Raw genomic sequence first — 17,413 nt, forward strand, 5'->3', positions numbered from 1 at the left:
ATGCCCGGGAAATCCACTGGCCTCATTAACTTCACCACAGCCCATGTGGAGGCTCAGGGCTTGTGCCACCTGGTTCCCAGGTTCCCCTGTGAGACCCATGTGGTTGTGACCTCAGCCAAACCGCTTCCTGCTTCCCATCCCCCTCTCCACTAGCTCCACCTTCCTTGTGGGGGTGAGGGCAGAGAAGCACCCTCAAGTAAGACGGGGCCAGGAGGGGATGCTGGCAAAAAATGGTGGACTGAGGACCTCCCAAAGTTCACCCCTCCATAAAAACAGCCAGAACTTGGGGCGCCTGGGTGGCTCAGTCGGTTAAGCGGCCGACTTCGGCTCAGGTCATGATCTCACGGTCCGTAAGTTTGAGCCAGCCCCGCGTCGGGCTCTGTGCGGGCTCTGTGCTGACAGCTCAGAGCCTCGAGCCTGTTTCGGATTCTGTGTCTCCCTCCCTCTGACCCTCCCCCGCTCATGCTCTGTCTCTCTCTGTCTCAAAAATAAACGTTAAAAAAAAAAAAATAAAAAAAAAAAAACAGCCAGAACTAAAAAAAAAATAAATTAATTAAAAAAAAAAAAGTAAAATTCAACTTTTTGAGAACCATTGAAATTAACCAAAGGCTTGTGGCAACATAGGGCACTTTAAAAAAAAAATTTTTTTTTAACATTTATTTATTTTGAGACAATGCGAGAGACGGAGTGCAAGCAGCAGAGGGGCAGACAGAGGGAGACACAGAATCCGAAGCAGGCTCCAGGCTCTGAGCTATCAGCCCAGAGCCCAATGCGGGGCTTGAACTCACGAACCGTGAGATCATGACCTGATCTGATGTCGGACGCTTAACCGACTGACCCACTCAGGTGCCCCAACACAGGGAACATTTCAGTCAAGAAAAATGGCTGAGACTTGGTAAGAACAGTGAGTTTGGTGGAGTTTTAACTGACGCTAGCCCCATCTCTCAGCTCAGCAGCAACCTTGAGAAATGAAGAGTGACTTTAAAAACGTACCGGAGAGCAGAACAGAGCCAGAGGCCTTCCAAAGCTCCTTCCCAGAGTCATTGTTGGACCTGGCTGGGGTTTCCCCAGAAGACCCCACTCAAGAGGCTTATCTTCCACCTCTCTTGACCTTGCCCAGGGTCAAAAGCTCTCTCTGAGGAGGATCTTCCCAGTGATGTAATGTCACAGCTGCCTGAGGTGATGGATAACAGCTGAAGCAAACAACATACTACCCAAAAGTTTAAAAGGAAAAGCCAAGGAATGAGACGTCCATTAGAGCTTTGAAAAGGTCCCACGTATTCCTGGGGACCTAGAAGGCCAGGTGTAGGCACTGGGCTGTGCACACACCAGGGAAAGGCCTGAGACAGCCTGAACTCTCACCTCTGGCTGGCCTTGAGGCCCAGCACAAGTAGGTAGTGAGGGCTAAGGCAGAGTTTCTGGTACCTGGCTAAATGTCAAAAGCGTGCCCCCAAATGCCTACAAACCCCTCAGCAAAGACTGTGTGTTTTCTCCAGGTGTTTAAGGAAACCTCTGTCTAGTTACTAGCTGACCACTAAGCTAACTGAGCAGAGACGTTAGTGGCCTCCCATGACAAAGAATATAGATTTTACAAAATCAGTTCAGAAAACCTGACAAACAATAGCAATAAACAAAATCCTACAGTGGAGAGAGATTCTGACTTCCAGAGTTAACACGTTATTTTATTTGAAATATTCATTTTTCAATAAAAAAATTACAAAATGTGAAGAAACAAGAAAGTATAGTATGACCTTTACATGTTATTGGTGGGGGGATGTAAAATGGTGTAGCTGCTTTGGAAAACAGTCTGGTGGTTCCTCAAAAAGTAAAAACTGACCATCGACTCCATTCCTAGGTATATAGCCAAGAGAAGTGAAAACTTAAGTCCACAGAAAAACTTGTACATAAATGTTCACAGCAGCATTATTCACAACAACTCAAAGTGGAAACAATTCAGATGTCCATCAGTGGACAAGTGGATAAACAAAATTTGTCTACCCACACAATGGATCATTACTCAGGCATAAAGAGAAATGAAGTTTTAACACATGCTACAATGTGGAATCTTGGAAACATTCTGCTGAGTGCAGGAAGCAGGTCACAAAGGCCACATGTCTGATTCCATTTATGTGAAATGTCCAGAGTGGGCAAATCCATAGGGACAGAAAGCAGACTAGTGGTTGCCAGGGGTTGGGGAGGCAGGGAATGGGCAGTGACTGCTAATGGTACAAGGTTTCATTTTGGGGGTGAAAATGTTCTGGAATTAGGTAGTGGAGACTGACGGCTGCACAACTGTGAATATACTAAAACTCCCTGAATCGTACCCTTTAAAAGGGTGCATTTTGTGGTGTATAAATTTTATGTCAATTAAAAGCAAGATTTGGGGTAGGGGAAGGAAGAAAAGGCTAAAGTCCTGGATGTTCCAACATTTTGAGGCTGAAGAGAAAAGGAAGAATCAGCAAAGCAAGATAAAGAAGACCAGGTGCGGTGGTGTCTCAGAACCACCAGAAGAGTGAAGTGACAGTTGTTCTTAGGATTCGGCAGTACTGGGTCCCTGCTGACCTGCTTCTGTAGAATGGACATGAGAAAGAATTAGAAACAGGGATGCCTGGGTGGCTTAGTCGGTTCAGTTGATTAAGCGTCTGACTCTTGGTTTCAGCTCAGGTCATGATCTCGCAGTTCACGGGTTCAAGCCCTCTATCAGGCTCTGCAATGGCAGCACGGAGGCTGCTTGGGATTCTCTCTCCCTCTCTCTCTCTGCCTCTCCTCTGCTCACGTGTGTGCACACCCTCTCTCCCTCTCAAAACAAACTTTAAAACTGAAAAAAAAAAAAAAAAGAAAGAAAGAAAAAGTGACCACAGTGAATATAGAAAAACTAATTTCTTTAAGAAAAGAAAGAATGGGGATGCTGCTGGTGTGGGAAGCATGAGCTGAGAGACCATGAATGTGCCCAGGGTGGCAGGGAAGGCTGTATGCTGGGGACACTCACGTGGGTGGGGTACCTTGGCCGCCCTCCAGTAGCAATGACGATATGCTCCGCGGAAAGCAAAGTCTAAGAAGAAATCAAGGAAGTTGTGGTCACACAGATGTACTGTGGCACACAGATGCAGAGGGCTCGACTGCCCACAGGTACCCCTGGCAGAGACCCACACTTTCTAATCACAGTTGCTGCCCTGCAGTGTGGACCCTCCAGCCAGGAGCTCAGAGGTCCCTTGGAGCTGGGAGCCTGTCAAGGGTACTCAAGCCAGGAGGGGGTGCAACAGAAGAGGGCAGGGAGACCTTGTAACTCCAAACACCCCCCCCCCCCCCCCGCCCCCAGTTTACAGAGCACCCTGCAGGTGTCTCGTCTCCTCCAATCCCCACAAAATTCTGCAAGGGTGTGACCACCCACCCTATCGCCCAGCACAGCAGGCAGCCTAGCACAACATGCATCTCAGTGATCTGTTTCATTGTTTATGGAGAGTGACAACCAGCCTCAGAGAGATCTGCTGTCAATTCCAGCAGCACTTATTACTGCGAACATCACTGGGGTTGAATGAAGCTGGAGTCGGCACCCCAGGTCTTTGGAAGGGTCAGGACTGCCTGAGAGGAGCCACTCAGGAGAGCTGGGCACTCACCTCTTTCCCACCTTTAGTGACACCGCAAATCGTGTGCTCATTGACAAAGCTGGCCTTGATGTTAAAGTACTTGACTTTTCTGCAAAATAAAAATAAGATTGTCAAATATTTCCTCTGTAAATTAAGTGTCACTTATGGGATTAAACAGGGAGCAGATGGGTAAAAGCCTAGCTCGGACCCACAGCCCCCTGCCCACAGCTCAGGTGGGGCAGACAGCACTGGGAAGCATGAAGGGGGAGAAGGGTAGCTGTCATCTCCCCAAGGGTCCCCTGGACCATAGATCCCTGGAACTGCTGGACAGAAGCCAGCATGGTTCTGAGAGCCCAAGTACAGCCCTGGTGTGTGTGATGACAGAAGTGGCTGAGCCTCCCTAGGGTCCATCCTTGTCACCTGGGCACTTTCCGGCAGGGAACAGAGGCCCCCATGTGCACCCAGTTATCCCCGCCATCCAAATGACCAACCTCCTGCTGACAAGGAAGGGTGCCCACTAGGAAGACATTACTCTTACACTCTTACATCCCTCTAGGGGATAGTGAGGCTGGAAAACAAGTCTGATGAGGACATAAGGGTGGTCAGGTGCATGGTGTGTAGAAATGATCCACATCTTCTAATAATGAAGGCCACCCTGTAGTGGTGGGTTCTTGGCACATTTGGGAAGGCTTTATCACCTCCTGGACTTTATGTCCTCCCCACAATCAAGCCCCATGCCTCCATATGCTGCCTGAGCTGTAGGAAGCAAGTCCTCACTCACCCCCACAGCTCAGCAACAGCCATAGGATAGAGACAGAAGTTCTGCACCGGCTTCCATCTGTGGGCACCTCTAGAGCTGCCCTGGGGTCAGGCCTGTTTGGCACTTGCCTGGTTGCTGCCCAGGGCCAGCAGGATGGATGGCAGAGCCCTATGCTTCCAGCAAACCGCACTGGGGAATACTGAGCCCCACACAGAGGAAAAACAACAGGATACAGCTCAGCTCCCTGGTGGGGGGGATCACTAGGGACGACCAGGATGGGCAGGTGGGCCAGCTTCTCCAGCTCAGGTGTCCTGGGTTTCATGGGTGCAAAATAGCTGCCTACTGTACAGGCCCAGGAAGACTTCTTGGAGCCAAGCAAATAGAGCTCAGATGAGAACCACCAGACCTCTGAGGGAACACTCTCCCCTCCATGACCTGCATGGGCACAGGGAAGAGCTACAGGGCCAGGAGCAAAGCCTAGCCAGAGTCAAGTGCAGTTTGGGGCACCTCTCCGTCTGGTAGTGGCTCCTCAGGGAGGATCCTTTGGTGGAAGAAATCTCGGCATCTTGGCTGGGGGACCCCAAAGGGCTGACGGGACTTTGTCCCAGGCTAGAATGATCATGTTGGACATATGCTTCAGCACACAACAGCAGGTGCCTTCATGTATGCCTAGAGAGCCAGGAGGTGGGTGGTAAGGTGTGGGGTTCAGGGTGTGGGAGCCTTGGAGATGAGAGGTGAGTTGTGGACTTCACAGCGTGGGGCCCGGGCAACATGGGGCTCATGGGGCTCCTTCCACATAACAGTGGTCCACCCTGACAGGAGAAAGGTCACCTGCCTCGAGGAAGGTGCTGGCATCTGGGATGGCCCTCTCTATGCTCCCACACTCTGGCCACTGTTCTCCCTAGCCCCAGCTCCGAGCATGCCTCCTCCTTGGTGCAGCCCTGGGCTCCAGCTATCCTGCCAACATGCCCCCCACTCCCTGCTACTCCAGGTTCTGCAGGTGCCAGCTTGCAGGGTGGCCTTCTGCTCACAGGGCACTCACCCCATCTGCTTCTCGTGTGTGCACCCCCACCCCATGGGCAGGGACTTCTAGTCTTATCACTGCTGAGCCTTTGAGGAGTTAAGTGCTTGACAAGGTATGAAATGACCCAGAGAGGGCCCGGGAGGGCCTGAGGAGGCCTCAGTACCTATCCTGAAGCTGGACCCGGTGACCCCAGTTCAGGGATTTCACATAATTCTGAACAGCTTCTGCCATTTTCCTCCTGTTAACACACAACAAGAGATGTTAAAAACCACAACAGAAGCAATAACTATAGAGTCCCACAACAGACGATCAGATGCAAATAGTGGGTTAGCAGAAATACTAAGAAACAAAGTGATTCTAAAGGTGGGAAATGTGACATCTATCCCCACGGCCACTGTCTCTGTCCTGGGTTTGGGGCTGTGGGACTTTGGACTCAGGGAAAACAGGGGCTTTGGGGCACAGCCACCAGGACACAGCAGTGGCCCTGAGTCTAGGTCATCTGAGAACCACAGAGGGGCCTATGTGCAGCTCAGAGCAGACCAGGTGCCACCTGTGGAACCTGAATCAGTTTCTCACCCTGCACCAGTGGTCTTTGGGGCCAGATCAACCTTTGTGAGGGTGTCCTGTGCACCATAGGGCCTTTAGCAGCACCCCATAGGTGCAGCAGCCCCCCCCCCCCACCAGTGGTGATAACCAAAAATGTCTCTAGACTTTGCCAAATGTCAAGGGGTGGGGCACAGAGCTGTTCCCAGTGAGGGCCCCTCTCTGATAGCACGCTTCCGTGAGGGTTAATGGAGCAGTCAACCTCCCCCATGAGCAGCGGACAAGCACTGGGAGTGGGCAGGGCTCCTCACCAGTCATGCAGGACCGGCTGGGCCACATCCCAGCCGTAGTGGGGAGCGTCGCGGATCATACCCCCCAGCAGCGCTGCCTGGTGTATCAGCTTCTTGGGGATGCAGCCAACGTTCACACACGTGCCGCCTAGGCCCCACCTAGTGCCTGGCATGTTGGGAAGAGCATGTTTAGATTTGTATTCAGGGGACTAGAAGTCTCTCCTGTTCTACAGTTGTGTAGGATTCCTTGAAGTCATTGTTTGCAACTCAGACACGCTCCAGGTGAACACTGCCCTGTGAATTTACTCTCTATGATTATAGTCAGATTCATTTTTAAATAAGAACGAGGAACTTTACATTAATGTTGACTTACTGGAGAAACAGGACCTGTGCCAGAGATGCCAACTAGCAGTGGGTGACTGGCTCTAGGCTCAGCCACCCTCCGTGCATGAACCAGGCACCCTTCCTCCCTCTTCCCCAGGACACTCGGCTCCCATCCAGGGCTACCTACCTCGGGGGGAAGGCTCCACATAGTCTACCACGGCCACCTTCATTCCCAGCTGAGCGGCTGGAAAGACAAAAAGAGAGAGCAGATGGGCAGCTGCTTCGGGGCTGGGGCTGGGGACCCTAGGGGCCCATGACCACCAGAAAACGGCAGGGAAAGACCAGGACCAGCAACTTCCCACCAGCTCCACACCCAGATCTCCCCACCTGTCAGCTGCCACACAGCTGTGCTGCCCATAAATGGGAACCCTTGGGCCTCTTCTTGACTGTAGCCTTCACACCACCCACCCTAGTGCCAGGACCCAGTGGGATGCCCACCCTTCCTCATATGCCCACCACAGCCCTCCCTTGTCTTCTGCTGCACCTGGCTCCAGGCCCAGACATTCAGCATGAGCCTGGTGCCCACCCAGAGCATACTTACATACATCACAGGAGTATCCACCTCCTGGGAGAGGCCCCAGACTCGGAGCTTCCCCTGGCTCTCTCCCCAGACCTACCCAGTAGACTCATTCATCTCCTCTCTTCTCCACTGGACACCATGGGAGGCTTCTACCCAAGGTCTACCCTTGTGGCTATTTGCTACCTCATTCTCAGGGTGAGAAAATGGAAGGTCAAATGGCAGGTCCGGGATCAGCCAGGCCCCAAAGTGGGAGGGAGACCTGGGCTCCAACTGCACCTCCTGTCTGGAGTCTCCTGGCTTTCCCCACTGGCTGTGAGCAGATTCCTCCCAGGGCCACCAATCCTAGGTTCTGACCCTGTTACCAATTAGCCAGGGATAATTGAAGGGCTTCCCCTTGGCTTACTTGGGGAATTGCATCACCAGCCTGGGCACTGGACTTGACTGAGGGCATGCCCGACTTAAACATCGTGACTCATGAGTGTTTCACATACTACAGAATGTACTCAATTCATGGCTATCAACCAAGATCAGAACAAAGTTTTAGAAGCCTTCATGTAAAAACCCATTTTGCTCAACTGATCAGTGATGCGATCGCAGTGCTTGTTTTAAAAACAAGGGGGACTCTTTGCCTGCTTCAGATTCTGTGTCTCCCTCTCTCTCTGCCCCTTCCCTTCTTGTGCTCTGTTTCTCTCTCAAAAATAACTAAACATTAAAAAAAAAAAATTAAAAACAAGGGGGACTCTTCAAACATGCCTACGTCTGTCTCCCCCATCTGACACAATGGAGCAACAGGGACCGGATGTACCCTCCCATCCAAGACAACCAAAACTCCAGACGGAATACATAAAATAAGGGTTTCAAGAAACCAAACATTACTCTTCCAAGAAGAGTGATTCTTGGAAGATAGGAAACAAACGAGGTGAGCCTCACAGTTGGAGAGTCTTCAGGATGCAGCACAGGCAGAGCCCACCAGATTCAATGGCTGAGGAGAGAGGCTGGGAGCCTGGGGAGACTGAGGCAGCCAGAGCTTCTGGGACAGAGAACTAGAGAGGAGAGAGCTGCACAGAACCCCAGACATCTGATCAGTGCATGTGTGTGAGGAATTTACCTGAGGCCAGGAAAGAATCATCCAGAAAGACCAGAGGAGACAGTGATCATGCAGGGCTGGGAATACTGCCTGTTCCCAGAAGGTAAACTGGACAAAACAAATGATTCCTGGGGAGCTGTGAAAGTATTAAGGTCAGATCCCAGTCACTGGGAATGATTGGGCACAGCTCTGGACCTGCCTAATAAATTTTAAAAAAAAAAAAAAATTTTTTTTTAATTTTTAAAATGTTTTATTTATTTGAGAGAGAGAGAGACTGAATGGGGGAAGGGCAGACAGAGAGGGAGACACAGAATCCAAAGCAGGCTCCAGGCTCTGAGCTGTCAGCACAGAGCCCGACACGGGGCTCAAACTCACAGACCGTGAGATCATGACCTGAGCCTAAGTCAGAAGCTTAACCGACTGAGCCACCTAAAATTTTTTTAATGTTTATTTATTTATTTTTGAGAGAGAGAAAGAGCACAAGCAGGGGAAGGGTCAGAGAGAGAGGGAGACACAGAATCCAAAGCAGGCTCCAGGCTCAGCACTGTCAGCTCAGAGCCCGATGCGAGTCTTGAACTCACAAACTGCAAGATCATGACCTGAGCTGAAGTCGGACACTTAACTGACTGAGCCACCCAGGTGTTCCTCGCCTAATAAATCTTAAGTGGAAGATGCAAAGGAATCAAACTCCAGAACATGCTCAAAACTGTATCTAGGAATCTAAAAATATCTAGAAGCCAGCAAGGGAATTCAACAGAAAACCATCAGGCATGCAAAGGAGCAGGAAAATACAAGCCGTAAGAGAGAAAAGATCAGTTAATGGAAACCGACCAAAAACTGACACAGTTGTCAGAATTAGAAAAAAAGTAAAATGAGTATTGTAACTGTATTCCCCATGCTCAAAAAGTTAAGAAGCAATGCGGAAGATATACAAAAGGACCCAGGTCGGATTTATAGAGATGAAGATTACAATAAAAGAGATAAAAAATATATTGGGTGGGATTAATGGTAGATTAGACTTTGCAGACTCTTTTATTAGTGAACTTGGAAACACAGGAATAGAAACTCTCCAAAGTGAAGAGAGCACCCAGGAGCTGAGGGGCAACTTTGAACAGCCTAATATATGTGTGATTAAAGTCTCCCATAGTGAAGGAGAGGAGGAAGAACAGGAAAATTACCTGGAGAAATAATGATTGAAAATTCTCACAACTTGATGAGAATTATAAATCCATGGTCCCAAGAAGCTAAGTGAAGTCTAGCAGAAAAATAATTGAGAACTACACCAGGGCACACCCTCATTAAATTGCTCAAAACCAATGAAAAGAGAAAATCCTGAAAACCACCAGAGGAAAAAAAGACACACAATGAAAGAACACAGAGATAAAGAGGCAGCAGGTGACATCAGAAACAATACAAGTGAGGGCTGCTGGGTGGCTCAGTTGGTTGTGTCCCACTCTTGATTTGGCTCAGGTCATGATCCCAGGGTCATGGGATTGAGCACTGTGTCAGGCTGAGCATGGGGCCTGTTTGGGTTTGTGTTCTCTCTCTCTCTCTCTCTCTCTCTCTCTCTCTCTCTAATAACAAACAAAAAGAAATAATGCAAGTGAGAAGCCAGAAGGACAATGTCTCTAAAGTACTAAAAGAAAAAACAAATAAAAACTCTATCTTCCTTGAATTCTCCACCCAGAGAAAATATCTTTAAAAACTAAAGGCAAGATAAATATGTCTTCAGACATACAAAAGCTTGAAGAATTAATTACTCTTAGGGGCGCCTGGGTGGCGCAGTCGGTTAAGCGTCCGACTTCAGCCAGGTCACGATCTCGCGGTCCGTGAGTTCGAGCCCCGCATCGGGCTCTGGGCTGATGGCTCAGAGCCTGGAGCCTGTTTCCGATTCTGTGTCTCCCTCTCTCTCTGCCCCTCCCCCGTTCATGCTGTGTCTCTCTCTGTCCCAAAAATAAATAAACGTTGGAAAAAAAAAAAAAAAAAAAGAATTAATTACTCTTAGAGCCACATCACAAGAAATGTTCACTGACATCCTTAGGGTAGAAGCAAAATGATGGCAGATGGAAACTCGGATCTGTACAAAGGAAAGCGTACACCAGAAACGGTGACTACACGGGCAGATGTGTAAGATTTTTTCCTCATTAGTTTAATCTTTTTTGAAGGTAATGGTTTAAACAAAAAAATAGCAATGTGTTATGGGGCTTATAACATGTAAAAGTAAAACATATGACCACATAGGATAAAGGCTCGGAAGGGAGTAAGGGAAGCATGTTACCATACTAAGGTTTTCGTACTACATGTGAAGTGGGACAATATCACTTGCAGGCAGACTGTGACAAGTTCAAGGTGTCTACTGCAAACCCCAAAGCAGCTACCTCGCACCCTATGTATACATGAACTCAAAATGGACCAAAGGCCTAAGTGTCAGAGCTGAAAATGTACAAGTCTTAGAGGAAAACACAGGCATACACCTTTGTGATCTTGGGTAAGACCACTGTTTCTCAAATACCAAAAGCATAGCAACAAAATAAATAAGAAATAAACCGGACTTGCATCAAAATTAAAAATGTGCTGCAAGAAAGTGAAAAGATAATCCATGGAATGAAAAAAAGTATTGGCAAATCATATACCTGATAAGGGTCTAGTAACCAGAATATATTTATGTATGAATATGTAACATAGGAGGCACCTGGGTGGCTCAGTAGGTTCAGCGTCTGACTTTGGCTCAGGTCATAATCTCACAGTTCATGGATTCAAGCCCCACGTCAGGCTCTGTGCTGACAACTCAGACCCCAGAGCCTGCTACGGATTCTGTGCCTCCCTCTCTCTCTGCTCCTCCCCTGCTCATACTCTGTCTCTCAAAAATAAATAATAAACATTAAAAAAATTGTTTTAAGAATAAAATCTTTAAAAAAAAAAAGTGGGCGGGGCGCCTGGGTGGCGCAGTCAGTTAAGCGTCCGACTTCAGCCAGGTCACGATCTCGCGGTCCGTGAGTGCGAGCCCCGCGTCAGGCTCTGGGCTGATGGCTCAGAGCCTGGAGCCTGTTTCCGATTCTGTGTCTCCCTCTCTCTCTGCCCCTCCCCCGTTCATGCTCTGTCTCTCTCTCTGTCCCAAAAATAAATAAAAACTTTGAAAAAAAAAATAAATAAATAAATAAATAAATAAAAAAGTGGGCAAAACTTGTGAATAGACATTTACTCATAGATATGCAAATAGACAATAAACACATGAAAAGATGATCCATGTCATTAATCGTTAGGAAAACACAGACGAACCACAAGGAGGTACCATTTGAGCACCTACTTAGGAGACTATAATAAAAAAGATAACACATGCTAGAGAGGATGTGGAGAAATCTGAACCTTCCTGCATCACTGGTGGGAATATAAAATGATACAGCCACTTTGGAAAATAGTCTGGCATTTCCTCAAAAGGTCAAACCACACAACTCCGCAATTCTACTCCTAGGTATCTACCCAAGAGACAGGAAAACAGATCCACACAAAAATATGCACACAAATGTTCCCAGTACCATTATTCACAAAAGCCAAAAAAGTAGAAACAACCCAAATGTCCAGCAATGGACAAGTGGATAATAAAATGTGATCTGTCCACGCAGTGGAATGGTATTTAGCCACTGAAAGGAATACGGCATTAGCATATGCTGTGTGGTGGATGAGTGCTGAAAACATTATGGTAAGTGGAAGATACAAAGACAAAAGACCACATATTTATATGAAATATCCAGAATAGGCAAATACACACAAACAGAAGGTGGATTAGTGGTTGTCTGGGGCTGAGGACTGGCTGCTAATGGATACAGAATAATTTTGGAGGGTGGTGAAAATTTCTATGATTGATATAGTGATAGTTGTAAAACTCTGTGAATATACTAAAAATTACTGAATTGTGCATTTTTGTGTTTTTTAAGTAGGCTTCCCACCCAACACAGAGTCCAAAGCAGGGCTTAAACTCATGACCCTGAGATCAAGGCCTGAGCCGAGATCAAGAGTCAGATGTTTAACTGACTGAGCCACCAAGGCGCCCCTGAATTATGCAATTTAAATGAATGAATAGTATGGTATATGACTTAATCTCAAAAAGCTGTTAGAAAACATATGAAACACTTCATGATAAATCTGATGAACGATGTGGAGACCTGTGCGCTGAAGACTATGAAAGACTATGGCAATAAATGAAAAAATACCTAAAGAAGAGATATACTACATGACCTACCTGTTCTACTTTTAGGCATTTATCTCAGAGAATTGAAAACATGCATCCACACCAAAACACAAACCCAAATGTTCACAGCAGCACCATTCACAATAGCCCCAAACTGCAAATACCCCAAATGTCCACCTATAGGTGACTGGCCCAACATCATGTGGTGCATGCAAACAACAGAATACTAATCAGTAATAAAAAGGAATGAACTCTAGATGCACACAGCATCACAGATCAATCTCAAAATAATTATGCTATGTGAAAAAAAGCCAGAGAAGAATACATGCTGCATGATCTCATCTTGCATAACAAGATTTTAGAAAATGCAAACTAATCTGTAGTGAGAGAAAGCAGATCATTGGCTGTCTGGTGATGCAGCAGAGAGGGAGCAGCAGGAAGGGGTTCCCAAGGTTTGAGGAAACTTTGGGGTTTGTTATGAGCTGAGTCACGTCCCGTCAAAATTCATGTTGGAGCCCAAACCTCCAGAACCTTGGCATGTGACTTTATTTGAAGACAAGGTCTTTATAGAGGTTAGAATTGAGACCATAGGGTGGGCCCTACCTACTCCAATCTGACTGGTGTCCGTATAAAAAGATGAGATTAGGACATAGACACACGGAGGAAAGACCATGTGAGGACACAGAGAAATGACAGCCATCTGTAAGCCAAGGACAGAGGACTCAGAAGAAACAACCCTGCTGGCACCTTCATCTCAGACTTCCAGGCTCCAGTGAGGAAATACATTTCTGCTGCTTAAGCCATGCAGCCTGTGGTTCTTTGTGACGGCAACCCCGGCAAGCTAATACAGGGGGGACGGACATGTTCACTAGCTTGACTGCGGTACTTGGCTTCACAGGTGTGTACGTATGTCAAAGCATATCAAGTTGTCCACTGTAAATATGTACGGTTTAAGTCAATTATATTTCAGTAAAGCTATAGAAAAACACAATCATCCACAGGGAGAGATGCCACTGTTGAGAAAGGCAAAGACAGACCTGGGAAGTGTTGTGGGTTAACAGAGATGTGCCTCTACAGATAAGACACTAGAGTGGACACGACATCCAGGGCTTTCTTCTGCTATAAGACACACCACTGGGACAACTGTCTGTATGCTCTGTTTCTTGGGGTGGCTCTGTGGTTCAATGGGATGAGGATCTCGTGTCCCTCTGTGGGCCCCCAAATCAGCTGGGAGACTTCCAAGGTTCCTGCCCTCCACTGCAGGCCAGCACCCTCCTCTGCCCCTCAGAGCAAGAGCAGTGGACAGCAAATTTCCTTTATGCCAACTGCGATTCTAAAACCCAGGATCTGATATCAGAGAGCTGTAATTAAATGGTCAGGGTGGCTGCTCAACTCTTCATGTTTTGGGCACCATTTCTCTCTTGTCTTCCCCTCTCCCTCATCCACATCTGCCTCACCTGCCTCCTTATCATTTAGACAGACAAGCAGACTGCCAGGCACTCCTAAAGCAGAGAGCAGAGCCCCCAGTGAAATGGTGGCCATCTGTTCCGCATCCAGATTAGTGGTAAACTGCAACACAAGGTCTCTGGATGCCTCTGGGTCCAGCCCTTTCACTCAACACATCTTTACTGAGCACCCCGGGGTGCCCAGACCCATCTGGTCAGACACGGACAGCAGAACAAACCATGATCTCTGTGGGACAGTGCCAGGGCTAAGAACGAGGACAGTGGAGCCGGGAGCAGGGACCAGATGTGTGTGGAAGGGGGTAATTCTACCCTTGGCAGCAAAGACTGAAGGAAGATGAGTGAGCCCCACAGCTAACCAGGCTGGTGAAGACCAGGCCAGACCAGGCCAGGCAGACAGCCAGGGTGAGGCGCAAGGCCAGAAAGACCTTCGGGAAGCAGTGAGGCAGCCAGGGGCTGTAGCAGAAGAGTGAGCAAGGGTGTGGGTGGTGGGAGACATGTCAGATGGGTGGGGACAGCTCCCATGAGGCCTTGGGCTGCAGCCCAAGAGGGCAGGCTCAGACCTGGGTGTCATCCTGGCTGCTGGGAGTTGCACAGACAACTCGGGAGCGGCAGGGAGCGGGGCAAAATGATGAGGCTCTTGGGGTGACCCTGCAGGATGTAGGACCCCAGAGACCAGCAGGCCAGCTACAGAGATAATGCATTCTGTGCATGGCCACTCAGGGTGCATCTCCACCTAGCTACGAGAACAATGCAGCCCTCTCCAGGCGTCCCTGAAAGCTTGGAGCCCCCGCCACACTGGCAGGATACAGGGCACTGGACACATACCTTCCTTGGCACAAGCCAAGCCGCCAGATCCCCCGCCAATCACCAGGAGGTTGTAGTCCTGCCTCCCTGCTGGAGAAAGGAGAGGTGAGAAGAAGGGTCAGGACAAGTCTGGGATATGGATCCCATAAGATACCATGTGATTTCCAAAGGGCAAACAGCTCTGCCCAGTTAAATGTGGTATGAGATCTGTTTTATAGGATTGGAGCCCCCATCCTGTGATGGTCTGGGGTGATGATGCATCACACATCGAGGCAGAAGGCAACGATGGTATCCATCATCAGCACAAATCCTGAAACCAAGCAATGCCAGGTGAGGTTGGTGAAAGGTGTGTAATTGCCTTTGCAACAACAATCAGGTCAAGAAGAAGTTGCTCTGAACTTCACGCTCCAGAACTGCTCTGCTCTGCTTCAGAACTGCTCTGCTCTGCTTCAGAACTGCTCTGAACTTACACGTCACCCAACGTTCTAAGCCAGACACGGGATTAAAACACTCTTCTTGGGGGGCACCTGGGTGGCTCAGTCAGTTGAGCGTCCAACTTCAGCTTAGGTCATGATCTTGTGGTTTGTGAGTTCAAGCCCCATGTTGGGATCTGTGTTGTCAGCTTGTCAGCACAGAGCCCACTTTGGATCCTCTGTCTGCCTCTCTCTCTGCCCCTCCCCTGCTCACACTCTCTCAAAAATAAAAATTACCCCAAAAATTACAAAAACGAAAAACAAGAACACTTTTCTTGAGTGTGTCTTTTGGCTGTAACAGTCACCTTTTGTTCTGAGTGAGGAAAAATATAAAAAGCAATCCCTGCATCGGGCAGCACACCCTGGCCTCTCAAAGTACCTAGTGCACTGTGGGCCTTGGGGGAGAAGTGACTCTAAAATGCCTTTTGGGCTTACCATGGCGTCACCTTGGAGGCAACACACAGCCCACTCCCACGCCCGGCACAGAGGGCCGCTCACATCTTTCCTGCCCTGCGGAAGACATTATCTGTCCCTCTTATGCAAACTGCTGGCATGGAAAGCAAGCAAGGGACAGTCAGAAGGGGGGGTCGTGGTGAGCAAAGGAGTGAGTCGGGGGTAGGTGAGAGTAGGTGTGTCCTTAGGTGTGGCCGGCTGGTCAAAGCTCTGACACAGGGCCCAAGATGGAAAGGCCCGGCACCAGGCACTGGCCTACTCCCTATAGAGAAAGGAAGAAATAACAGAAAATTATTAGTATGTTGAAAAGCAGAGGAGGTCAGACTGCTTTCAGAATGTCTAGAGCTGGCCACTGCTCCTGGGTGAAGCACAGGATCCTGTGATCAAATAAGGGTCTGCCACCCAAGGCCAGCGCAGCTGGTCACACTGGAACCTGAGAAGTGAAAACACTGCACCTGCCTTTGTGGCCACCTTGACCTTTCTGGTGGGCAAGGCTGTAAAGAATACTCCTGAGGACCGCATCCCTCAGGGACCCTGGCTTTGTAGATGTCCCACAGACAGGGGTCTAGAACCTATGCTTTGCAAGGACACAGGAGCTCAGTTGAGCCTAGAGGAGGCCCTGGCTTGCAGCTGGTGAAGTTAGGGGAGTCACCACCAGGAGCTTGTGTCCAGGTGCTTGGATGGTGCCCTGCTACCAGACTGTCCTGTGGAGACGCTCCACTGCACCCACCCCAAAGCCAGGCCCACCCCGGGTTCTGTCCAGCAGGTGGCATTTGAGGGCACCTGTAATGTGTGAGAGGTGCACATGGGATCGAAGGGAGCCACAACTTGGTTCAAACAGCCAGTCCACAGTGAACCTAACTCCAAATTCAACTCAAGGGCTCTAAAGAGGCCTAAACTTTGTCAGTTATTCTGGTGGCTTTGATATGAGCCCAAAGAGCTGAGGACAGACTGCTGGCTGGAGACAAGCTACTGCTGGGCTGCGATGAGCACACGCCTGCTGGGCAGGGCAGCGTCTCTCCAGCTGCCCCGTGGTGAACAGGGGGAGGGGAAACACTAAGATTTTGCCCAGGAGAACACCCCTACCTTCCATTGCAGGTGCTGGTGCTGGTCCTTCCTGCTGACAGAACAGGTCCCTGCAAGCTCCTGGTGTCCCCAGCCCCACACTGTGTCCCCTTTGCCTGCTATCAGGCAGAGGGCAGGGCAACCAACTGGCTGTGTAGATTGCGGGCTTATCTTTGGTTTGCTCTCCCTGCCTGCTGTGCACACCCAGGAGCCTCTCAGTCTGATAAACCTGTGAAAGAGGTCAGCAGTGGAACTTTCTGTAAGTGTAGGAAATCTTCCTTTAAACATGTAGGAGGGTTGGGATACCCTGCCAGGGGGAAGGACCCTCAAGGGCCTGTAGGGCGGATGAGGTGGGTACTGCTCTGCGGGGGTTACCTGGAACACACCTGTGCACTCTGGTGCCCTGGACAGTCTCATAGCCTTCCTTTCCCCACTGCACATTCAGGGCTCAGCCCCAGAAAGGTCTGTCTCCAATTTGTTCTGAGTCCATTGTCCTTTAATTTTCTGCTCCCCCTCTGAACCAGAGGCCTGGCCCCCAGCAAGTTTGACAAGGCTGAATGAATGGTGCACTGCTCTGGGAGGGCAAGCAGAGGCTTTCCTGTGTGTCCACAGGCACACTGACCACTTCAGGGGACCACCTTGGGAGTCCCTTTGTGACTATTCCCTGCATCGTGCATCTTTCCTGGTAACAGGTGTTAGGGGACAGGTGACAGCAGTGTCATTCTGGTTCCTGTTCAGGGGTGGCATGGGCCACCCCCAAGCCTGGGA

At 49.1% G+C, this 17,413-nt stretch overlaps 1 protein-coding gene across 8 annotated transcripts in view; it reads right to left on the reverse strand.

Moving 5' to 3' along the window:
• Positions 1-17,413, reverse strand: part of TXNRD2 (thioredoxin reductase 2) — a 52,165-nt gene that overhangs the window by 33,206 nt on the left and 1,546 nt on the right. For 5 of the 8 annotated variants that reach the window (XM_040465061.1, XM_040465067.1, XM_040465062.1 and 2 more), the window contains exons 2-7: positions 14,676-14,744; positions 6,716-6,772; positions 6,226-6,370; positions 5,535-5,609; positions 3,618-3,696; positions 2,990-3,052 (exon numbers count right to left, since the gene is read on the reverse strand). In XM_040465061.1, coding sequence (XP_040320995.1) covers positions 2,990-3,052; positions 3,618-3,696; positions 5,535-5,609; positions 6,226-6,370; positions 6,716-6,772; positions 14,676-14,744 — 488 coding nt within the window. Of the gene's footprint in view, positions 1-2,989; positions 3,053-3,617; positions 3,697-5,534; positions 5,610-6,225; positions 6,371-6,715; positions 6,773-14,675; positions 14,745-16,666; positions 16,865-17,413 lie in introns of those variants that run through there. The other 3 variants (XM_040465066.1, XM_040465064.1, XM_040465063.1) reach the window with 3 other exon arrangements.

The sequence above is a fragment of the Herpailurus yagouaroundi genome, unplaced genomic scaffold (genome assembly GCF_014898765.1).
Source record: "Herpailurus yagouaroundi ecotype Mexico unplaced genomic scaffold, PumYag 545, whole genome shotgun sequence".
Lineage (NCBI taxonomy): Eukaryota > Metazoa > Chordata > Mammalia > Carnivora > Felidae > Herpailurus > Herpailurus yagouaroundi.